Source organism: Pristiophorus japonicus, chromosome 23 (genome assembly GCF_044704955.1).
Source record: "Pristiophorus japonicus isolate sPriJap1 chromosome 23, sPriJap1.hap1, whole genome shotgun sequence".
NCBI classification, from domain to species: domain Eukaryota; kingdom Metazoa; phylum Chordata; class Chondrichthyes; family Pristiophoridae; genus Pristiophorus; species Pristiophorus japonicus.
This window is the reverse complement of record NC_091999.1, coordinates 60,537,141-60,559,114: the sequence shown is the minus strand read 5'-3', so window position 1 is coordinate 60,559,114 and position 21,974 is coordinate 60,537,141. Positions and strand designations below refer to the sequence as shown.

At 44.2% G+C, this 21,974-nt stretch overlaps 1 protein-coding gene and 3 non-coding genes across 4 annotated transcripts in view; all 4 read right to left on the bottom strand.

The window, feature by feature from the left end:
* Positions 1-5,763: 5,763 nt before the first annotated feature.
* LOC139235566 (probable G-protein coupled receptor 139) overlaps positions 5,764-21,974 on the bottom strand; it is a 131,606-nt gene continuing 115,395 nt past the window's right edge. The window contains exon 2 of the mRNA XM_070866615.1: positions 5,764-6,665. Coding sequence (XP_070722716.1) covers positions 5,764-6,665 — 902 coding nt within the window. The remainder of the gene's footprint in view (positions 6,666-21,974) is intronic.
* Positions 11,877-11,959, bottom strand: trnal-uaa (transfer RNA leucine (anticodon UAA)). Its single transcript has one exon. It is a non-coding gene; the product is annotated as a tRNA-Leu (tRNA).
* trnal-uaa (transfer RNA leucine (anticodon UAA)) lies at positions 14,288-14,370 on the bottom strand. Its single transcript has one exon. It is a non-coding gene; the product is annotated as a tRNA-Leu (tRNA).
* On the bottom strand, positions 21,493-21,576 carry trnav-uac (transfer RNA valine (anticodon UAC)). The gene has a single exon. It is a non-coding gene; the product is annotated as a tRNA-Val (tRNA).

Sequence of the window (21,974 nt, the reverse complement as noted above, 5' to 3'; positions counted from 1 at the left end):
GGAATATTGGCCATTATCTCAAGTTATTACAAGCGAACTGGAATACAAAAAGGTGGAAGTACAAGTACATATATAAGACTGTAGGTAAAACACATTTAGTGTATTGTGTTCAATTCTGGACCTCTTTCAATTCCCATTCCAGCACTGTTACCTCTGGAGTTTCCCAAGTATCTATCCTTGGCAACTCATGCTTCCCATCACCGTGCTGCCCCTCGGCGATTATATCCGAACACAATATTACAGATTGCACATGTATGCTGATGACACCACGCTTTACCTCATCATCTGGTCTCTCGACACCTAAACTCTCTCAGATTTGGCAAACAGCCTGTGCTACATCCAGTACTAAATATCATTGTCTTTGGTCTCTGGCACAAACCCCGTTCCCAAATTACTGACTCTACCTGGTAACTTTCTGCGCCTGAACGAGACTGATCGTAATCTTGGTGCCATAATTGAACATTGGATGTGCACCCTACCACATTACTGATCCATCACCACGACCGCCTACTCCGAACTCCATAACTTCGCAAAATCTATCTCTGCCTCATCTCAGCTGCTGCTGAAAACATGAGCCATTGCTTTTTGACATCTAGACTTGACTTTGCAATGCACTCCTTGCAGCTTACCTACATTCTACCCCACCGTAAACTTTAGATCATCCAAGACTCTGCTGTCCATGGCTTAATTCGCTATAAATCCTGCTTACGAATCATCCCTGTGCTCGCTGACCTACATTGGCTCCTCGTCTGATAAATGCTCGATTTTATAACATTAATTCTTTTTTTCCAATCCCTCTACGGTCTCGCCTCTCCCGACCTCTGTAGTCTCCTCCAACCCGACTCTCCTACGAGATCTGTGCGCTGCTCCAGTTCTGGCCTCTTGAATATCTCCGGTAACTGGGAGGCCAGAGGATTGGGAATTTTTTTAACAGCAAAGGATGACTAAAAAAAAAACTCAGAGAGAAAAGATAGATTATGAGAGTAAATTAGCAAGAAATATAAACAAACAGACAGTAAGAGCTTTAACAGGTATAAACAAAGGACGAGAGTAGCAAAAGCAAACATTGGTCCCTTACATGATGAGACTGGTGAAAAAATAATGGGGAACAGGGAAGTGGCTAATACTTTGAATACATATTTTGTATCGGTTTTTATGGTAGAATAAAAACATCGCAATAAAAATAATCAAGGGGGTATAGGGAGGGAGGAACTTTAAACTATCCTTATCACTAAAGTAAGAGCACTCGGTAAAATATGGGGACTAAAGATGGACAAGTCATCTGGACCTAGTAGCCTGCATCCTAGGGTCTTAACAGAAGTTGCTGCGGAGATACTGGATGCATTGGTTCTAATCTAGTAAAATATCCTGGAGTTTGTAGAGGGCTCGGTGGATTGTAAAACCGCCAATGCAACACCCCTATTTGAAAAGGAGGCAGATAGAAAGCAGGAAACTATAGACCAGTTAGACTAATATCTGTCGTTGGATAATTGCTGGAGTTCATTATTAAGCAAGCAATAGCAGGACATTTGGAAACCAATAATAAAGTCAAGCAGAGTCAACTGTGTTTTATGAAAGGGAAATCATGTTCGACAAATGTTCTGGAGTTGTTTGAGGATATACAAGGGGGAACCAGTGGATGTGATGTGTTTGGATTTCCAGAAGGCAGTCTATAAAGTGCCACATAAAGGGTTACTGCACAAGATAAAAGTGCACGGGGTTTGGGGAAATATATTACCATGGATAGCGGACTTGCTACCGAACAGAAAACATAGAGCCTGGAATAATGCAACATTTTCCGGTTGGCAAATGATAAAGACTGCGGTGCAAGTGTCTCAACTATTTACAATCTATAATAATTATTTGGATGAAGGGTCCATGTAATGTTGTCAAGTTTGCTAATGATACAATGATGGGTGGGAAAGCAAATTGTGAGGAGGACACAGAAAATCTGGCAGGAAACATAAAAAGCAAATTATTATTTAAATGGAGAGTAATTGCGAAATGCTGCAGTACAGAGTGAACTGGGGTCCGTGTGCATGAAACATAAAAATTTGGTATGCAGATACAGCAAATAATTGGGAAGGTAAATGGAATGTTAACCTTTATTGCAAGGTGTAAAGAGTATAAAAGCAGACAAGTCCTACAAAAACTGTGTAAAATATTGGTGAGAACACTCCTAGAGTACTGTGTATGAATTTGGTCTCATTATACAAGCAGCGATATACTTGCATTGGAGGCTATTCAGAGATGGTTCACTAGGTTGCTTCTTGAGATGAACAGGTTGACGTGAAGAAAGGTTGAGCAAGTTGGGCATATACTCCTTGGCGTTTAGAAGAATGAGAGTTGATCTTATTGAAACATACAAGATACTGAGAGGGCTCGTCACGGTAGATGCAGAGAGGATTTTTCCCCTCGTGGGTTATTCAAGAGCTAGGGGGCATAGTTTTAAAATAAGGGGTCGCCCAGTCAGAGCGGAAATGAGGAGGAATTTTTCTCTCTGTGTGTCTTACATCTCTGGATTTCTCTGCCAAGGAAAGCTGTGGAGGCTGGGTCACTGAATATTTATAAGCGGAGATAGGCAGATTTTTGATTGATTAGGGTGTAAAGGGTGATGGGGAGCGATCAAGGAAGTGGAATTGATTCCGTGATCAGATCAGCCATGATCTTAATAAATGGCGGAACAGGCTCGACGGGCCAAATGGCCTATGCTTGCTCCTATTTCTTGTGTTCTTAATCACTCAACCTTTGACAGCTATACCTTCAGCTGAAAAGGCATAAGCTTTCTAATTCCCTCCCTAAACATCTACGCCTCTCTGACGCCTTGTCCTTCTTTAACACGCTCTTTATACCCTACCTCTTTGTCCAAACTTTTGATCACCTGCGCTAATATCTCCTTAAGTGACTCGTTGTCACATTTTGTTCGATAAAGATCCTGTGAAGTGCCTTGAGATTCTTTACTATGTTAAAGGCGCTGAATAAATGTAATTTATTGTTGTTGTGCACCGCGCAAGAGGAATGATATATTAGCCAGAATGACATGAAGCAGTTATTTTTTGGTATCAGCGAATAGCACACGGAAGAGAAACGTGTTGATTTGGTGAATTGCAAACATTCCTTTAAAGCCATAAAGTTCACAGTGTATATTTATACATTGAACAACTGCCAGTCAGTGCCTGGTAATCCGTTGGCCCAATACATCACCATGTTTTCTCTAACACTTACCCTTCACGTTCCTATTTCACAGTCTCAGTGTATATATTCATATCATTTCATTGGAACAGAGGCAGCTGGAATGGATAGGGGAGGTTCATCACATGTAAGACTGAAGAGTTGTTCTTCAAATTACAACAGGCAGAGATTGCGATGTAAAAGTGCGTGTTGTTTACATTAATCAACGATTAATGCAACAGAACAACATTACGAAAAAGCTGCGACCGAGATGTAGTCCCACTTTTGTGTGTAGACACTTTACAGTTTTATTTTTCGGAGATTTCTAGCGAAATATTGTACAAACATTCTTTCAATTTCGCTAGAACTAACGATGGAGAATATATTTTCTTATATTTACTGTATCAGTAATGGAGCAATTATTCCTTGCCCGTTTAGTCTATTCCAAGTGAAAACAACGAGGGACATTTTGTACATCCAAGTGAGCTGGCAGTGTTAAGTTTAAGATTCGGGCCTGTAGCTCTCTCATTAATGGATACAGCTACTTGTGTTTAAAGTGGAGACAGCAAATTTGGTAAAAAGGAGAACGAAAGAGGGATAATAAAATTATAGCTTATCGCTGCTAGAGGCAAAGTAACAGTATTCCATTTTCGGGACACAACTAACTCGCTGCAGTTTCAATCCTTTTCCCTTTCCTGAATCAATGTCCAATCTCAGCTGTACGGACAAAGGACTGCGGCTGAGCGGTGGGCACTAGGAGGATAGAACAACGAAGCTGTTCTCATCTGGGAGCAGTAATGAACTTGTCTGTCCAACCTATCGGGATGCTCCAAAGGGAGTTGCAGCCAGGGTTGACCAAAAGAGTGTGACATGCAGGAAGGTACCAAAGAACTTTACAACCAGGGAGGTTCCAAAGTGCTTTACACCCAGAGAGGTTCCAAAGGGCTTTACACCCAGAGACGTTCCAAAGTGCTTTACACCGAGAGAGGTTCCAAAGGGCTTTACACCCAGGGAGGTTCAATAGAGGTTTACAGCGAGGGAGGTTCCAAAGTGCTTTACACCCAGAGATGTTCCAAAGATATTTACACCCAGGGAGGTTCCAAAGATATTTACACTCAGGGACGTTCCAAAGTGTTTCATACCCAGTGAGGTTCCAAAGTGCTTCACACACAGGGAGTATCCAAAGATATGTATCCCCAGGGAGGATCCAAAGTGTTTTACACGCAGGGAGCTTCCAAAGAGATTTATACCCAGGGAGTTTCCAAAGATATTTACACCCAGCGAGGTTCCAAAGTGTTTTACACCCGGAGGTTCCAAAGTGTTTCACAGCCAGGCAAGTTCCAAAGTGTTTCACACCCAGGGTGGTTCCAAAATGTTTTCATGCAGAGAGGTTCCAAAGTGTTTTACAACCAGGGAGGTTCCAAAGATCATTACACCCAGGGAGGTTCCAAAGCGCATTACACCGAAGGAGGTTCCAAAGTGTTTTACACCCAGGGAGGTTCCAAAGTATTTTACTCCCAGGGAGGTTCCAAAGTGTTTTACAACTAGGGAGGTTCCAAAGTGTTTTACACCCAGGGAGGTTCCAAAGTGTTTTACACCCAGGAAGGTTCCAATGTGTTTTACTCCCAGAGAGGTTCCAAAGTATTTTACACCCGGGATTGGGGGTGGTTCCAAAGTGTTTGACACCCACAGGGAGGTTTCAAAATGTATTACACCCAGGGAGGTTCCAAGGCGATTTACACCCAGGGAGGTTCCCTGGAGCTTTACACCCAGTGAGGTTCCAAAGTGTTTTACACCAAGGTAGATTCCAAAGTGTTTTTCTCCCAGGGAGGTTCCAAAGTATTTCAGACCCAGGGAGGATCCAAAGTTTTTTACACCCAGGAAGGTTCCAAAGTGTTTTACTCCCAGGGAGGTTCCAAGGCGATGTACTCCCACGGAGGTTCCATGGAGCTCCACACCCAGGGAAGTTCCAATGTGCTTTATATTGAAGTGTAGTCACTGTTGTAATGCAGGGAAACGTGGCAGCGGATTTGCACTCAGCAAAGTTCCACCTACCGAGAAATAAATACAGGCGCATATAATCAGTTTTGGTGATATTTGTTGAGCGATAAGCATTGGTCAGGGCATCGGCAGAACATTTACTCACTTCTTGAAAATAATACACTCAGATCCTTGGCATCCACCTGAGAGGGAAGACGGAACCTCGGTTTAAAGTCTCACTTGAAAGACAGCACCATCTGACAAAGAAGCATTCCATCAGTACTGCACTGGCGGGTCAGCCTGTAATGGGATTTGAACCCACATTCTCCTAACTGAGGTGCAAGAGGGCTACCACGGCTGAGTGCATCCACCTCAAAAACCAAGCTATTCCTAAAGATACAACTGACTTACTGCACTAAGGTAAGTGTCAGCATCCATAGGACATGACGGGTCACTTGGAAATAAAATAAATCAGTTTACAACATTAAATTGGGTGATAAAGTGCATGTTTCCACTGTGGAGAATAGGAATGACCAGCGGGTTTGGAGAATTTGAACGAAAGACTACAGTGCAGAGCTTAATGGTGGTTGAGTGCTGGCATAGCTAGTTTCATTATAGAAGTAATTTAACAACTAGATTCAATGGATATTTCAGCGCGTTCTTTAACTGCTCTCTGAAGTTACTCTGAGTCACTGTATAAATAAACGTGTTAGTGCAGCAGCTTAGGAGCTGAAGCATGTTTCCACTTTCCTGCAGAATAAATTTGGGGTCATTGAAATTAAAACCTGTGAAATAATTATTGTTTTCAATTCGGACATAGAGAAAATTGATAACATACGTCAACCACAACAGGATGAAACTTCCCGAGATGGTGAAGAGTAAAATTATGGACTTTCGCCGGCTCTCCATCTCTGGATCACTTTGACTCGCTCCATTGTTTTGGGCCCGGAGTCTCCTGCGGGCCCTACTAGCTCCTAGAATGTATCTGACGGTCACAGCATTGAGCAGTAACATCAGGAGGAACGGTGCACATGGGGTTAGAATACGGTCCAGCCAGTCAAACGCTGTCCAAGCGGGTGAAACATAAAAAGTAAGTTTTATGTTGCAGTACCAGGCCACCTTATTAATAGTAAATAATGGCCCATACGTGAAGTAGAAAGGGATGTTTTTTAAACATCTCAGGGCACAGACCGCTCCTATCACCACAGCCGCCGTTGTCTCGGTGCAGTACTTTGTTTTCAGCTTCTGGCAACAAATGGCCACAAATCGATCAAAGGTGAACGCGACCGTTAACCAGACAGAACTTGGTGAATAAATGAGCACAGTGCTGATGCTGCACGCTGGTGTGGTGGACAGAATGCTATTCCGGAAATAGATACCACCAATTCTATTCAATATCACAGCGGTGATAATGACCAGGAGATCGGTCACCGCCATGAACACCAGGTACCGAGTGATACACGTGGAGAGACCGCACCTTCCTCGGGACAGGATCACAATCGCCGCGATGTTCGCTGCAAAAAGGAGCAAAATGGAAATTACACATCAGACTACCATCATAAGAACATAAGCACATATGAAATAGGAGCAGGAGTAGGCCATTTGCCTCTCACCGCACCTCCCTCCCCCGGGCCTGCTCCGCCATTTAATAAGATCATGGCTGATTTGATCATGGATCAGCTCCACTTCCTTGCCCACCCCCCCGAAACCTTCTTTCACTTATCGCTCAAAAATCTGTTTATCTCCGCCTTAATTATCTTCAGTGACCCAGCCTCCATAGCCATTCAAAGTCTTAGTTTGACTGGACATGGTTTCTGAGTTCATTACCTGATCAGTTGATGGAAACCAATCAATTTGCCAGATCAGCAGAGCTTTACTAAATACGGAACAATATGGAATCGCAGGGAAAGCGTTTTGCTCGATAGACTTGCAGCTATAATCGCCTGAACTCGGCACAAAAAGAGAAGGAGAGCGAAACTGACCATAGTAAAGAACAGATATAAACTAATAGTTAATGAATAATTTATCCCAACATTAAATAGGACAAGCTAAACATAATGTCACCTTGAAAATTGATGGTAGAAAGAGTGCGATCGACTGCTATTTACACCTCAGGAGAATCGTAAAATTCCCATATGGAATGAATCCAAATTACGATTGTTGCTATCTGGTTAATGGAGCAGCCATTCTGCTAATGGGCGGTGAAAAAAGGCAATGAGATCATTGACCAGCAAACTGCACCTTTGTGATATTGGTTGGGGGACAAATGTTGGCCAGGGCACAACTCCCAGCACTCGGTCCAGTTGTTCCTTGACCATTAGACAGTGTCATGGTATCAAGTATCACTGTAATGGCGGCACTGCAGAGAACCTGTCAGTGACAGCTGGTTGAGCCTATAAACTGCAGGATAAGTGGTGAGGGAGCGTTGTATGGGAGCCACTCAATGAGAGCCAGAGGTGAGTCCATAACCTGTGAGATAGAAGTTGGGGGAGCGTATAGTGTGAGCCACTTCTTGAGAGCTGGGGGTGAGTCTATAAATTGCGCGATAAGTGGTGAGAGAGTGTTTAATCGGAGCCACTCAGTGAGAGCCGGGGGTGAGTCCATAACCTGTGGGATAGGTGGTGAGGGAGCATTTAATGGGAGCCAGTCAGTGAGCGCCGGGTGCGAGTACATAATCTGTGGGATTGGTGGTGAGGGTGCATTTAATGTGAAGCACTCAGTGAGAGCCGGGGGTGAGCCTATAAACTGTGGGATAGCTGGTGAGGGAGCGTATAGTGTGAGCCACTCCATGAGAGCCGAGGTGAGTCTATAAACTGCGGGATAGGTGGTGAGGGAGAGTTTAATGGGAGTCACTCAATGAGTGCCGGGGGTGAGTCTATAAATTGCGGGACAAGTGGTGAGGGAGCATTTAGTGTGAGCCACTCAGTGAGAGCTGGTGGTGAGTCTATAACCCATTGGACAGGTGGTGAGGGAGCGTTTAATGGGAACCACTCAGTGAGAGCCGGGGTGAGCCTATAAACTGTGGGATAGGTGGTGAGGGAGCATATAGTGTGAGCCACTCCATGAGAGCTGAGGTGAGTCTATAAACTGCGGGATAGGTGGTGAGGGAGCGTTTAGTCTCAGCCAGTCAGTGAGAGCTGGGGGTGAGTCTATAACCCATTGGATAGGTGGTGAGGGCACTTTTAATGGGAGCCATTCAGTGACCGCCGGGGGTGAGTTTATAACCTGATGAATACTTGAGGAGGGTGCGTTTAATGGGAGCCACTCAGTGAGAGCCGTGGTCAGTCTATAATATGCGTGATACGTGTTCAGGAAGCGTTTAACATGAGCCACTCAGTGACAGCCGGGGGTGTGTCCATAACCTGTGGGTTAGGTGGTGAGGGAGCGTTTAATGGGAGCAACTCCGTGACAGCCGGGGATGAGTCTATAACCTACGGGATAGGTGGTGAGGGAGTGTTTAATGGGAACCACTCAGTGAGAACCGGGGGTGAGTCTATAACTTGTGGCATAGGTGGTCAGGGAGCGTTTGGTGTAAGCACTCCTTGAGAGCCGAGGATGAGCCTATAAACTGCGGAATAGGTGGTGAGGGAGCGTAGAGTGTAAGCTACTCCTTGAGAGCCGGGGGTGAGCCTATAAACTGCGGGATAGGTGGTGATGGAGCGTTTAATGAGAGCCACTTAATGAGAGCTGGCGGTGAGTCCATAACCTGTGGGATAGAAGGTGATGGAGAGTATTGTGTGAGCCACTCCGTGAGAGCCGTGGGTGAGTCCATAAGCTGTGGGATAGGTGGTGAGGGAGTGTTTAATGGGAGCCACTCAATGAGAGCCGGGGGTGAGTCCATAACTTGTGGGATAGGTAGTGAGGGAGCGTTTAGTGTGAGCCAGTCAGTGAGCGCCGGGTGTTAGTCCATAACTTGTGGGATAGGTAGTGAGGGAGCGTTTAGTGTGAGCCACTCAGTGAGAGCTGGGGGTGAGTCTATAACTCATTGGATAGGTGGTGAGGGAGCCTTTAATGTGAGTCATTCAGTGACAGCTGGGGGTGAGCTTATAACCTGCGGCATAGTTGGTGAGGGAGCGTTTAATGGGAGCCACTCAGTGAGAGCCGGGGTCTGTCTAGAACCTGCGTGAAACGTGTTGAGGGAGCGTTTAATGGGAGCCACTAAGTGACAGTCGGGGATGAGCTTATAGCCTGCGGGATAGGTGGTGACGGAGTGTTTAATGGGAGCCACCATTCAGAATCGGACATGCAACAAGAAGCAGATTGTAAAAGACACGTTAAATGTTGTGAATCATTTCAGAGGTGGTGAATGTGGACCGTGCCACAAGGGATGATGAACGGTCGGGTTAAATTTGGATTTTGGCTCCCGGTTTGAAGATGGGATTAGGAGTTACACGGAAACATCATGGAGGAGCAAATGAGCCACTGGTTGACCGGATCCAGGAAAATGACCAAGGGGTTGCTCCAATCTGAAGTAGGAGGCCGAGGGCCAAGCAGAGAATGATACAGCACAGAAGTAAACCATTCGGCCCACCGTGCCTGTGTAGGCTCTTTGACAGAGCTATCCCCTGTTCTCCTCACGGAACCGTGCTATTTCCACCTTAGAGTACTTATCGAATTCCCTTTAGAAAGTTACTATTGAATCTGCCTCCACCACCCTTTCAAGCATTGCATTCCAGATCACAACAACACGCTGCATCAAAAATGATTCCTCCTGATTCAGTCAAGAATGCTGCCACTGAACCAAAGCTGAGACAAAGGTTCACAGCCATATTACTTTCCCCAAGTCTTTTTTTTAAGTTCCAGGACATACCAAATTCATGGTGATGATTTCCACAGACAGTTGCACATTCACATAGACATTTTTATAGATAGACAGACACAGAGACACACACACAAAAATTTAAACGCACCAACGGACATGCACAGATTCCTTAGACATCTCGAGGGATAGACAGACTGAATCACTGACGCAACTTTGGGTGATTTTTGTGATTTACTATCCGTATGTATCGTGAATATTGCAGATTAATGAAAGAAAGAAAACAGTGGCGGCATTGAAAGGTGTGGGATGTTGTTCCGTCTATCTCAGAATCAGTTTTGCAGGGACCTGGTTAAATTGGCAAATAGAATGAAATATGCTGAGAAACGGAGTCGGCAGGATTCAAATCTATGCGGGGAAACCCGAATGGATTTTTAATCTATGGCCTTAACAACTGGGCCATGACTACTGGCTCGCTGTCTTTTTAAATGTTACTCAGTTAAATCTCAACCATCCATCTCTGTGCAGCAGACGGCCACAGAATCGTGAAAAAGTCACCGTTTGCTAAAAATCTGGAAGAGGCTGTATTTTTGCTGCTCTATATTGCTCTGGAACTTTTTAATATGAATCTATACCAAGAAACAGAAGCAAAATTCTGCCTTTTGTAAAATGCAGCCTCCCCGTTAGGGAATTGAACCGCGGTCTCCCGTGTGACAGGCGGGAATATTCACCACTTTCCCACGAGGAATTGATGCGCATGTGTTTTGTCAAAGCAATATTCGAGCTGTGAATAGAACTGGACATCATGAGAAGTCGCCAGACAGATTGAGAGACAGAGACAAACCGACAAACTGGAAGAGATTGACAGCGAGATCGAGACAACGAGAGACAGCAAGTGTGAGACTGATAACGAGAGGCAGACTGAATGAGAAAAAGAGTCTCAAACACATACATCTAAAGAGATCTGTGTGTGTGATCTATAAAGAGAAAGAGGGAAAGAGTGAGAGAAAGACAATGATAAAGATAGTGACAAGGAGAGAGACAGATGGAGAGAGCGACAGATAGACAGAGAGACAAAGATATAAAAAGAAAATGTTGGAAATTCTCAGCAGGTTGGAGACAGGAACTACCAGCGACAGGCAAAGAGAGACAGGCAGGCAGAGACATAGATAGACAGAGATGATGGGAAAGAGTGAGACAGTCAGACAGACAGACTGAGAGAATCCCATTGGAACACAACTGGACACCGTGAGAAAGAGACAGGCACATTGAGAGACAGAGACAAACAGCGAAACAGGGAGAAACAGACAGCGAGGTCGAGACAGAGAGAGACAGAAAGTTTGGGAGACTGAGAGGGATGGTCAGACTGAGTGAGGCAAAGACTCAAACACATACATATACAGAGATGTGTTTGTGTGATTTATAAAGAGAGGGAGGGAAAGAGTGATAGGAAAACAGGGACAAGGAGAGAGACAAAGAGGGAGACAGATAGAGAGAAAGATAAATAGAGAGAGAGAGAGACATCGAGACAAAAACAGAAAATGATGGAAATATTCATCAGGTTAGAGACAGGGACGAGCAGAGACAGGCAAAGACATGGACAGACATAGATGATGGGAAAGAACGAGACAGTCAGACAGAGAGTATGACAGAATCCCATTGGAACAGAACTGGATACCGTGTGAAGGAGACAGATTGAGAGACAGAGACAAACAGAGAAACAGGGACAGACAGAGTGAATCAGAGAGAGGCAGACTGAGAGAGACAAAGACTCAAACACACAAATACATATACAGCTCTCTAAAGAGAGAGCGAGAGGCAGAGACTGAGCGATACAGATACATTTCACAATTTCATTTCATTATCTGCTCAGATTGTCACCGAGCTACAGAAAAATGCAAATGCAACAGATGAAAATCAGTTATCACTGATCAGGATGGAAGAAATCTCTATTTAATTAAGTAACTACCAGGAGTGGGGCTCGAACCCACGCGGGTATAAACCCATTGGATCTTAAGCCCAACGCCTTAACCACTCGGCCATCCTGGTGCCGTCAGCGATTGGATTCTGTCCATGTGAGAATCTGGGCTTCAACTCCACCTCCACAGACACACACAAACACATCGGGTTTCAGGGAGCATTTCCGAACATTTTTCGGAATATTGACAAGGGGGCAACTCTCCTATTCTTTTTCGAGTAATGTCTGGGACCTCTCACAACCACCCGAGTGCGCAGACGGAGCTTCAATTTCTCATTTCATCCGAAAGTCAACAGTTTCAACAATGCAAAATTCCCCAAATGCTGCAGTTGAGTGTTAGCCAAGATTATATGCTCAAGTCTCAGGAGTGCGACTTGAACACACAAACTCCTGATTCAGTCAAGAATGCTGCCACTGAACCAAAGCTGAGACAAAAGTTCACAGCCATATTACTTTACCCAATTCTTTTTTTTAAGTTCCAGGACATACCAAATTGATGGTGATGATTTCCACAGACAGTTGCACATACACATAGACATTTTTACAGATAGACAGACACAGACGCACACACACAAACATTTACACGCATCAACGGACATGCACAGATGCCTGAGACTTCTCGAGGGATAGACAGGCTGAATCAATTCGCAACTTTGGCTGATTTTTGCGATTTTCCATCCGTATGTATCGTGAATATTGCAGATTAATGAAAGAAAGAAAACAGCGGTGGCATTGAAAGGTGTGGGACGTTGTTCCGTCTATTTCAGAATCAGTTTTGCAGGGACCTGGTTAAATTGTCAAACAGAATATAATATGCTGAGAAACGGAATCGGGAGGATTCAAATCTATGCGGGGAAACCCGAATGGATTTTTAGTCTATTGCCTTAACCTCTGGGCCACGACTACTGGCTCGCTGCCTTTTTAAATGTTACTCAGTTAAAACTCAGCCATCCATCTCTGTGCAGCAGACGGCCACAGAATCGTGAAAAAGTCACCGTTTGCTAGAAATCTGGAGGAGGCTGTATTTTTGCTGCTCTGTATTGCTCTGGAACTTTTTACTATGAATCTATACCAAGAAACAGAAGCAAAATTCTGCCTTTTGTAAAATGCAGCTTCCCGGTTAGGGAATTGAACCGTGGTCTCCCGTGTGACAGGTGGGGATATTCACGACTTTCACACGAGGAATTAATGCGCATGGGTTTTGTCAAAGCAATATCCGAGCTGTGAATAGAACTGGACACCATGAGAAGTCGACAAAGACATTGAGAGACAACGACAAACCGACAAACAGGGAGAGACAGACTGCGAGATCGAGACAACGAGAGACAGCAAGTGTGAGACTGATAACGAGAGGCAGAGTGAGTGAGAAAAAGACTCTCAAACACATACATCTAAAGAGATCTGTGTGTGTGATCTATAAAGAGAAAGAGGGAAAGAGTGAGAGAAAGACAATCATAAAGACAGTGACAAGGAGAGAGACAGATGGAGAGAGAGCGACAGATAGACAGAGAGACAAAGAAATAAAAAGAAAATGTTGGAAATTCTCAGCAGGTTAGAGACAGGAACTACCAGCGACAGGCAAAGAGAGACAGGCAGGCAGAGACATAGATAGACAGAGATGATGGGAAAGAGTGAGACAGTCAGATCGAGAGACTGAGAGAATCCCATTGGAACACAACTGGACACCGTGTGAAAGAGACAGGCACATTGAGAGACAGAGACAAACAGCGAAACAGGGAGAAACAGACAGCGAGGTAGAGACAGAGAGAGACAGAAAGTTTGAGACTGAGAGGGAGGGTCAGACTGAATGAGGCAAAGACTCAAACACATACACATACAGAGATGTGTTTGTGTGATTTATAAAGAGAGGGAGGGAAAGAGTGAGAGAAAGACAGGGACAAGGAGAGAGACAAAGAGGGAGACAGATAGAGAGAAAGATAAATAGAGAGAGAGACATAGAGACAAAAACAGAAAATGATGGAAATACTCATCCGGTTAGAGACAGGGACGAGCAGAGACAGGCAAAGACATGGACAGACAGAGATGATGGGAAAGAACGAGACAGTCAGACAGAGAGTATGACAGAATCCCATTGGAACAGAACTGGATACCGTGTATAGGAGACAGATTGAGAGACAGAGACAAACAGAGAAACAGGGACAGACAGAGTGAATCAGAGAGAGGCAGACTGAGAGAGACAAAGACTCAAACACACAAATACATATACAGCTCTCTAAAGTGAGAGCGAGAGGCAGAGACTGAGCGATACAGATACATTTCACAATTTCATTTCATTATCTGCTCAGATTGTCACCGAGCTGCAGAAAAATGCAAATGCAACAGATGAAAATCAGTTATCACTGAGCAGAATGGGAGAAATAACTGTTTAATTAAGTAATTACCAGGAGTGGGGTTCGAACCCACGCGGGTATAAACCCATTGGATCTTAAGCCCAACGCCTTAACCACTCGGCCATCCTGGTACCGGCAACGATTGGATTCTGTCTATGTGAGAATCTGGGCTTCAACTCCACCTCCACAGACACACACAAACACATCGGGTTTCAGGGAGCATTTCCGAACATTTTTCGGAATATTGACACGGGGGCAACTCTCCTATTCTTTTTCGAGTAATGCTCTGGGACCTCTCACAACCACCCGAGTGCGCAGACGGAGCTTCAATTTAACATTTCATCCGAAAGTCAACAGTTTCAACAATGCAAAATTCCCCAAATGCTGCAGTTGAGTGTTAGCCAAGATTATATGCTCAAGTCTCAGGAGTGCGACTTGAACACACAAACTCCTGATTCAGTCAAGAATGCTGCCACTGAACCAAAGCTGAGACAAAAGTTCACAGCCATATTACTTTCCCAAGTCTTTTTTTTAAGTTCCAGGACATACCAAATTGATGGTGATGATTTCCACAGACAGTTGCACATACACATAGACATGTTTACCGATAGACAGACACAGAGACACACACACAAATATTTACACGCACCAACGGACATGCACAGATGCCTTTGACATCTCGAGGGATAGACAGGCTGAATCACTGTCGCAACTTTGGCTGATTTTTGCGATTTTCTATCCGTATGTATCGTGAATATTGCAGATTAATGAAAGAAAGAAAATAGCGGCGGCATTGAAAGGTGTGGGACGTTGTTCCGTCTATCTCAGAATCAGTTTTGCAGGGACCTGGTTAAATTGTCAAACAAAATGAAATATGCTGAGAAACGGAGTCGGCAGGATTCTAATCTATGCGGGGAAACCCGAATGGATTTTTAATCGATGGCCTTAACCAATGGGCCACGACTACTGGCTCGCTGCCTTTTTAAATGTTACTCAGTTAAAACTCAACCATCCATCTCTGTGCAGCAGACGGCCACAGAATAGTGAAAAAGTCACCGTTTGCTAAAAATCTGGAAGAGGCTGTATTTTTGCTGCTCTATATTGCTCTGGAACTTTTTAATATGAATCTATACCAAGAAACAGAAGCAAAATTCTGCCTTTTGTAAAATGCAGCCTCCCCATTAGGGAATTCAACCTTGGTCTCCCGTGTGACAGGCGGGGATATTCACCACATTCCCACGAGGAATTGATGCGCATGGGTTTTGTCAAAAGCAATATTCGAGCTGTGAATAGAACTGGACACTATGAGAAGTCGACAGACACATTGCGAGACAGAGACAAACCGACAAACAGGGAGAGACAGACAGCGAGATCGAGACAACGAGAGACAGCAAGTGTGAGACTGAAAACGAGAGGCAGACTGAGTGAGAAAAAGACTCTCAAACACATACATCTAAAGCGATCTGTGTGTGTGATCTATAAAGAGAAAGAGGGAAAGAGTGAGAGAAAGACAATCATAAAGAAAGTGACAAGGAGAGAGACAGATGGAGAGAGAGAGCGACAGATAGACAGAGAGACAAAGAAATAAAAAGAAAATGTTGGAAATTCTGAGCAGGTTAGAGACAGGAACTACCAGCGACAGGCAAAGAGAGACAGGCAGGCAGAGGCATAGATAGACAGAGATGATGGGAAAGAGTGAGACAGTCAGACAGAGACTGAGAGAATCCCATTGGAACACAACTGGACACCGTGAAAAAGAGACAGGCACATTGAGAGACAGAGACAAACAGCAAAACAGGGAGAAACTGACAGCGAGGTAGAGACAGAGAGAGACAGAAAGTTTGAGACTGAGAGTTAGGGTCAGACTGAGTGAGGCAAAGACTCAAACACATACATATACAGAGATGTGTTTGTGTGATTTATAAAGAGAGGGAGGGAAAGAGTGAGAGAAAGACAGGGACAAGGATAGCGACAAAGAGGCAGACAGATAGAGAGAAAGATAAATAGAGAGAGAGAGACATCGAGACAACAACAGAAAATGATGGAAATACTCATCAGGTTAGAGACAGGGACGAGCAGAGACAGGCAAAGACAGAGATGATGGGAAAGAACGAGACAGTCAGACAGAGAGTATGACAGAATGCCATTGGAACAGAACTGGAAATCGTGTGAAGGAGACAGATTGAGAGACAGAGACAAACAGAGAAACAGGGACAGACAGAGTGAATCAGAGAGAGGCAGACTGAGAGAGACAAAGACTCAAACACACAAATACATATACATCTCTCTAAAGACAGAGCGAGAGGCAGAGACTGAGCGATACAGATACATTTCACAATTTCATTTCAGTATCTGTCAGATTGTCACCGAGCTGCAGAAAAATGCAACAGATGAAAATCAGTTATCACTGAGCAGAATGGGAGAAATCACTGTTTAATTAAGTAATTACCGGAGTGGGGTTCGAACCCACGCGGGTATAAACTCATTGCATCTTAAGCCCAACGCCTTAACCACTCGGCCATTCTGCTGCAGTCAGCCATTGGATTCTGTCTATGTGAGAATCTGGGCTTCAACTCCACCTCCACAGACACACACAAACACATCGGGTTTCAGGGAGCATTTCCGAACATTTTTCGGAATATTGACACGGGGGCAACTCTCCTATTCTTTTTCGAGTAATGCTCTGGGATCTGTCACAACCACCCGAGTGCGTAGACGGAGCTTCAATTTAACATTTCATCCGAAAGTCAACAGTTTCAATTTTGCAAAATTCCCCAAATGCTCCAGTTGAGTGTTAGCCAAGATTATATGCTCAAGTCTCAGGAGTGCGACTTGAACACACAAACTCCTGATTCAGTCAAGAATGCTGCCACTGAACCAAAGCTGAGACAAAAGTTCACAGCCATATTACTTTCCCAAGTCTTTTTTTTAAGTTCCAGGACATACCAAATTCATGGTGATGATTTAAACAGACAGTTGCACATACACATAGACATGTTTACAGATAGACAGACACAGAGACACACACACAAACATTTACACGCACCAACGGACATGCACAGATGCCTTAGACATCTCGAGGGAGAAACAGGCTGAATCACTGTCGCAACTTTGGCTGATTTTTGCGATTTTCTATCCGTATGTATCGTGAATATTGCAGATTAATGAAAGAAAGAAAATAGCGGCGGCATTGAAAGGTGTGCGACGTTGTTCCGTCTATCTCACAATCAATTTTGCAGGGACCTGGTTAAATTGTCAAACAGAATGAAATATGCTGAGAAACGGAGTCGGCAGGATTCAAATCTATGCAGGGAAACCCGAATGGATTTTTAGTCTATGGCCTTAACCAATGGGCCACGACTACTGGCTCGCTGCCTTTTTAAATGTTACTCAGTTAAAACTCAACCATCCATCTCTGTGCAGCAGACGGCCACAGAATAGTGAAAAAGTCAACGTTTGCTAAAAATCTGGAAGAGGCTGTATTTTTGCTGCTCTATATTGCTCTGGAACTTTTTAATATGAATCTATACCAAGAAACAGAAGCAAAATTCTTCCTTTTATAAAATGCAGCCTCCCCGTTAGGGAATTGAACCGTGGTCTCCCGTGTGACAGGTGGGGATATTCACCACTTTCCCACGAGGAATTGATGCGCATGGGTTTTGTCAAAGCAATATTCGAGCTGTGAATAGAACTGGATACCATGAGAAGTCGACAGACACATTGCGAGAGAGAGACAAACCGACAAACAGGGAGAGACAGACACCGAGATCGAGACAACGAGAGACAGCAAGTGTGAGACTGAAAACGAGAGGCAGACTGAGTGAGAAAAAGCCTCTCAAACACATACATCTAAAGAGATCTGTGTGTGTGATCTAAAAAGAGAAAGAGGGAAAGAGTGAGAGAAAGACAATCATAAAGACAGTGACAAGGAGAGAGACAGATGGAGAGAGAGCGACAGATAGACAGAGAGACAAAGAAATAAAAAGAAAATGTTGGAAATTCTCAGCAGGTTAGAGACAGGAACTACCAGCGACAGGCAAAGAGAGACAGGCAGGCAGAGACATAGATAGACAGAGATGATGGGAAAGAGTGATACAGTCAGACAGAGAGACTGAGAGAATCCCATTGGAACACAACTGGACACCGTGAGAAAGAGACAGGCACATTGAGAGACAGAGAAAAACAGCAAAACAGAGAGAAACAGACAGCGAGGTAGAGACAGAGAGAGACAGAAAGTTTGAGACTGAGAGGGAGGGTCAGATTGAGTGAGGCAAAGACTCAAACACATACATATACAGAGATGTGTTTGTGTGATTTATAAAGAGAGGGAGGGAAAGAGTGAGAGAAAGATAGGGGCAAGGAGAGAGACAAAGAGGGAGACACATAGAGAGAAAGATAAATAGAGAGAGAGAGACATCGAGACAAAAACAGAAAATGATGGAAATACTCATCAGGTTAGAGACAGGGACGAGCAGAGACAGGCAAAGACATAGATGATGGGAAAGAACGAGACAGTCAGACAGAGAGTATGACAGAATCCCATTGGAACAGAACTGGATACCGTGTGAAGGAGACAGATTGAGAGACAGAGACAAACAGAGAAATAGGTACAGACAGAGTGAATCAGAGAGAGGCAGACTGAGAGAGACAAAGACTCAAACACACAAATACATTTACAGCTCTCTAAAGACAGAGCGAGAGGCAGAGGCTGAGCGATACAGATAAATTTCACAATTTCATTTCATTATCTGCTCAGATTGTCACCGAGCTACAGAAAAATGCAAATGCAACAGATTAAAATCAGTTATCACTGAGCAGAATGGGAAAAATCAGTTTAATTAAGTAATTACCAGGAGTGGGGTTCGAACCCTCGCGGGTCTAAATCCATTGGATTTAAAGCCCAACGCCTTAACCACTCGGCCATCCTGGTGCAGTCAGCGATTGGATTCTGTCTATGTGAGAATCTGAGCTTCAACTCCACCTCCACAGACATACACAAACACATCGGGTTTCAGGGAGTATTTCCGAACATTTTTTGGAATATTGACACGGGGGCAACTCTCCTATTCTTTTTCGAGTAATGCTCTGGTACCTCTCACAACCACCCGAGTGCGCAGACGGAGCTTCAATTTAACATTTCATCCGAAAGTCAACAGTTTCAACACTGCAAAATTCCCCAAATGCTGCAGTTGAGTGTTAGCCAAGATTATATGCTCAAGTCTCAGGAGTACGACTTGAACACACAAACTCCTGATTCAGTCAAGAATGCTGCCACTGAACCAAAGCTGAGACAAAAGTTCACAGCCATATTACTTCCCCAAGTCTTTTTTTTAAGTTCCAGGACATACCAAATTCATGGTGATGATTTCCACAGACAGTTGCACATACACATAGACATTTTTACAGATAGACAGACACAGAGACACACACACAAAAATTTACACGCACCAACTGACATGCACAGATGCCTTAGATATCTCGAGGGATAGACAGGCTGAATCACTGTCGCAACTTTGGCTGATTTTTGCGATTTTCTATCCGTATGTATCGTGAATATTGCAGATTAATGAAAGAAAGAAAATAGCGGCGGCATTGAAAGGTGAGGGACGTTGTTCCGTCTATCTCAGAATCAGTTTTGCAGGGACCTGGTTAAATTGTCAAACAGAATGAAATATGCTGAGAAACGGAGTCGGCAGGATTCAAATCTATGCAGGGAAACCCGAATGGATTTTTAGTCTATGGCCTTAACCAATGGGCCACGACTACTGGCTCGCTGCCTTTTTTAATGTTACTCAGTTAAAACTCAACCATCCATCTCTGTGCAGCAGACGGCCACAGAATAGTGAAAAAGTCACCGTTTGCTAAAAATCTGGAAGAGGCTGTATTTTTGCTGCTCTATATTGCTCTGGAACTTTTTAATATGAATCTATACCAAGAAACAGAAGCAAAATTCTGCCTTTTATAAAATGCAGCTTCCCCGTTAGGTAATTGAACCGTGGTCTCCCGTGTGACAGGTGGGGATATTCACCAGTTTCCCACGAGGAATTGATGCGCATGGGTTTTGTCAAAGCAATATTCGAGCTGTGAATAGAACTGGACACCATGAGAAGTCGACAGACACATTGCGAGACAGAGACAAACCGACAAACAGGGAGAGACAGACAGCGAGATCGAGACAACGAGAGACAGCAAGTGTGAGACTGAAAACGAGAGGCAGACTGAGTGAGAAAAAGACTCTCAAACACATACATCTAAAGAGATCTGTGTGTGTGATCTATAAAGAGAAAGAGGGAAAGAGTGAGAGAAAGACAATCATAAAGACAGTGACAAGGAGAGAGACAGATGGAGAGAGAGAGCGACAGATAGACAGAGAGACAAAGAAATAAAAAGAAAATGTTGGGAATTCTCAGCAGGTTAGAGACAGGAACTACCAGCGACAGGCAAAGAGAGACAGGCAGGCAGAGACATAGATAGACAGAGATGATGGGAAAGAGTGAGACAGTCAGACAGAGAGACTGAGAGAATCCCATTGGAACACAACTGGACACCGTGAGAAAGAGACAGGCACATTGAGAGACAGAGACAAACAGCGAAACAGAGAGAAACAGACAGCGAGGTAGAGACAGAGAGAGACAGAAAGTTTGAGACTGAGAGGGAGGGTCAGACTGAGTGAGGCAAAGACTCAAACACATACACATACAGAGATGTGTTTGTGTGATTTATAAAGAGAGGGAGGGAAAGAGTGAGAGAAAGACAGGGACAAGGAGAGAGACAAAGAGGGAGACAGATAGAGAGAAAGATAAATAGAGAGAAAGAGACATCGAGACAAAAACAGAAAATGATGGAAATACTCATCAGGTTCGAGACAGGGACGAGCAGAGACAGGCAAAGTCATAGTTGATGGGCAAGAACGAGACAGTCAGACAGAGAGTATGACAGAATCCCATTGGAACAGAACTGGATACCGTGTGAAGGAGACAGATTGAGAGACAGAGACAAACAGAGAAACATGTACAGACAGAGTGAATCAGAGAGAGGCAGACTGAGAGAGACAAAGACTCAAACACACAAATACATATACAGCTCTCTAAAGACAGAGCGAGAGGCAGAGACTGAGCGATACAGATACATTTCGCAATTTCATTTCATTATCTGCTCAGATTGTCACCGAGCTACAGAAAAATGCAAATGCAACAGATGAAAATCAGTTATCACTTAGCAGACTGGGAGAAATCACTGTTTAATTAAGTAATTACCAGGAGTGGGGTTCGAACCCACGCGGGTATAAAACCCATTAAATCGTAAGCACAACGCCTTAACCACTCGGCCATCCTGGTGCCGTCAGCGATTGGATTCTGTCTATGTGAGAATCTGGGCTTCAACTCCACCTCCACAGACACACACAAACACATCGGGTTTCAGGGAGCATTTCCGAACATTTTTCGGAATATTGACACGGGGGCAACTCTGTTATTCTTTTTCGAGTAATGCTCTGGGACCTCTCACAACCACCCGAGTGCGCAGACGGAGCTTCAATTTAACATTTCATCCGAAAGTCAACAGTTTCAACAATGCAAAATTCCCCAAATGCTGCAGTTGAGTGTTAGCCAAGATTATATGCTCAAGTCTCAGGAGTGCGACTTGAACACACAAACTCCTGATTCAGTCAAGAATGCTGCCACTGAACCAAAGCTGAGACAAAAGTTCACAGCCATATTACTTTCCCAAGTCTTTT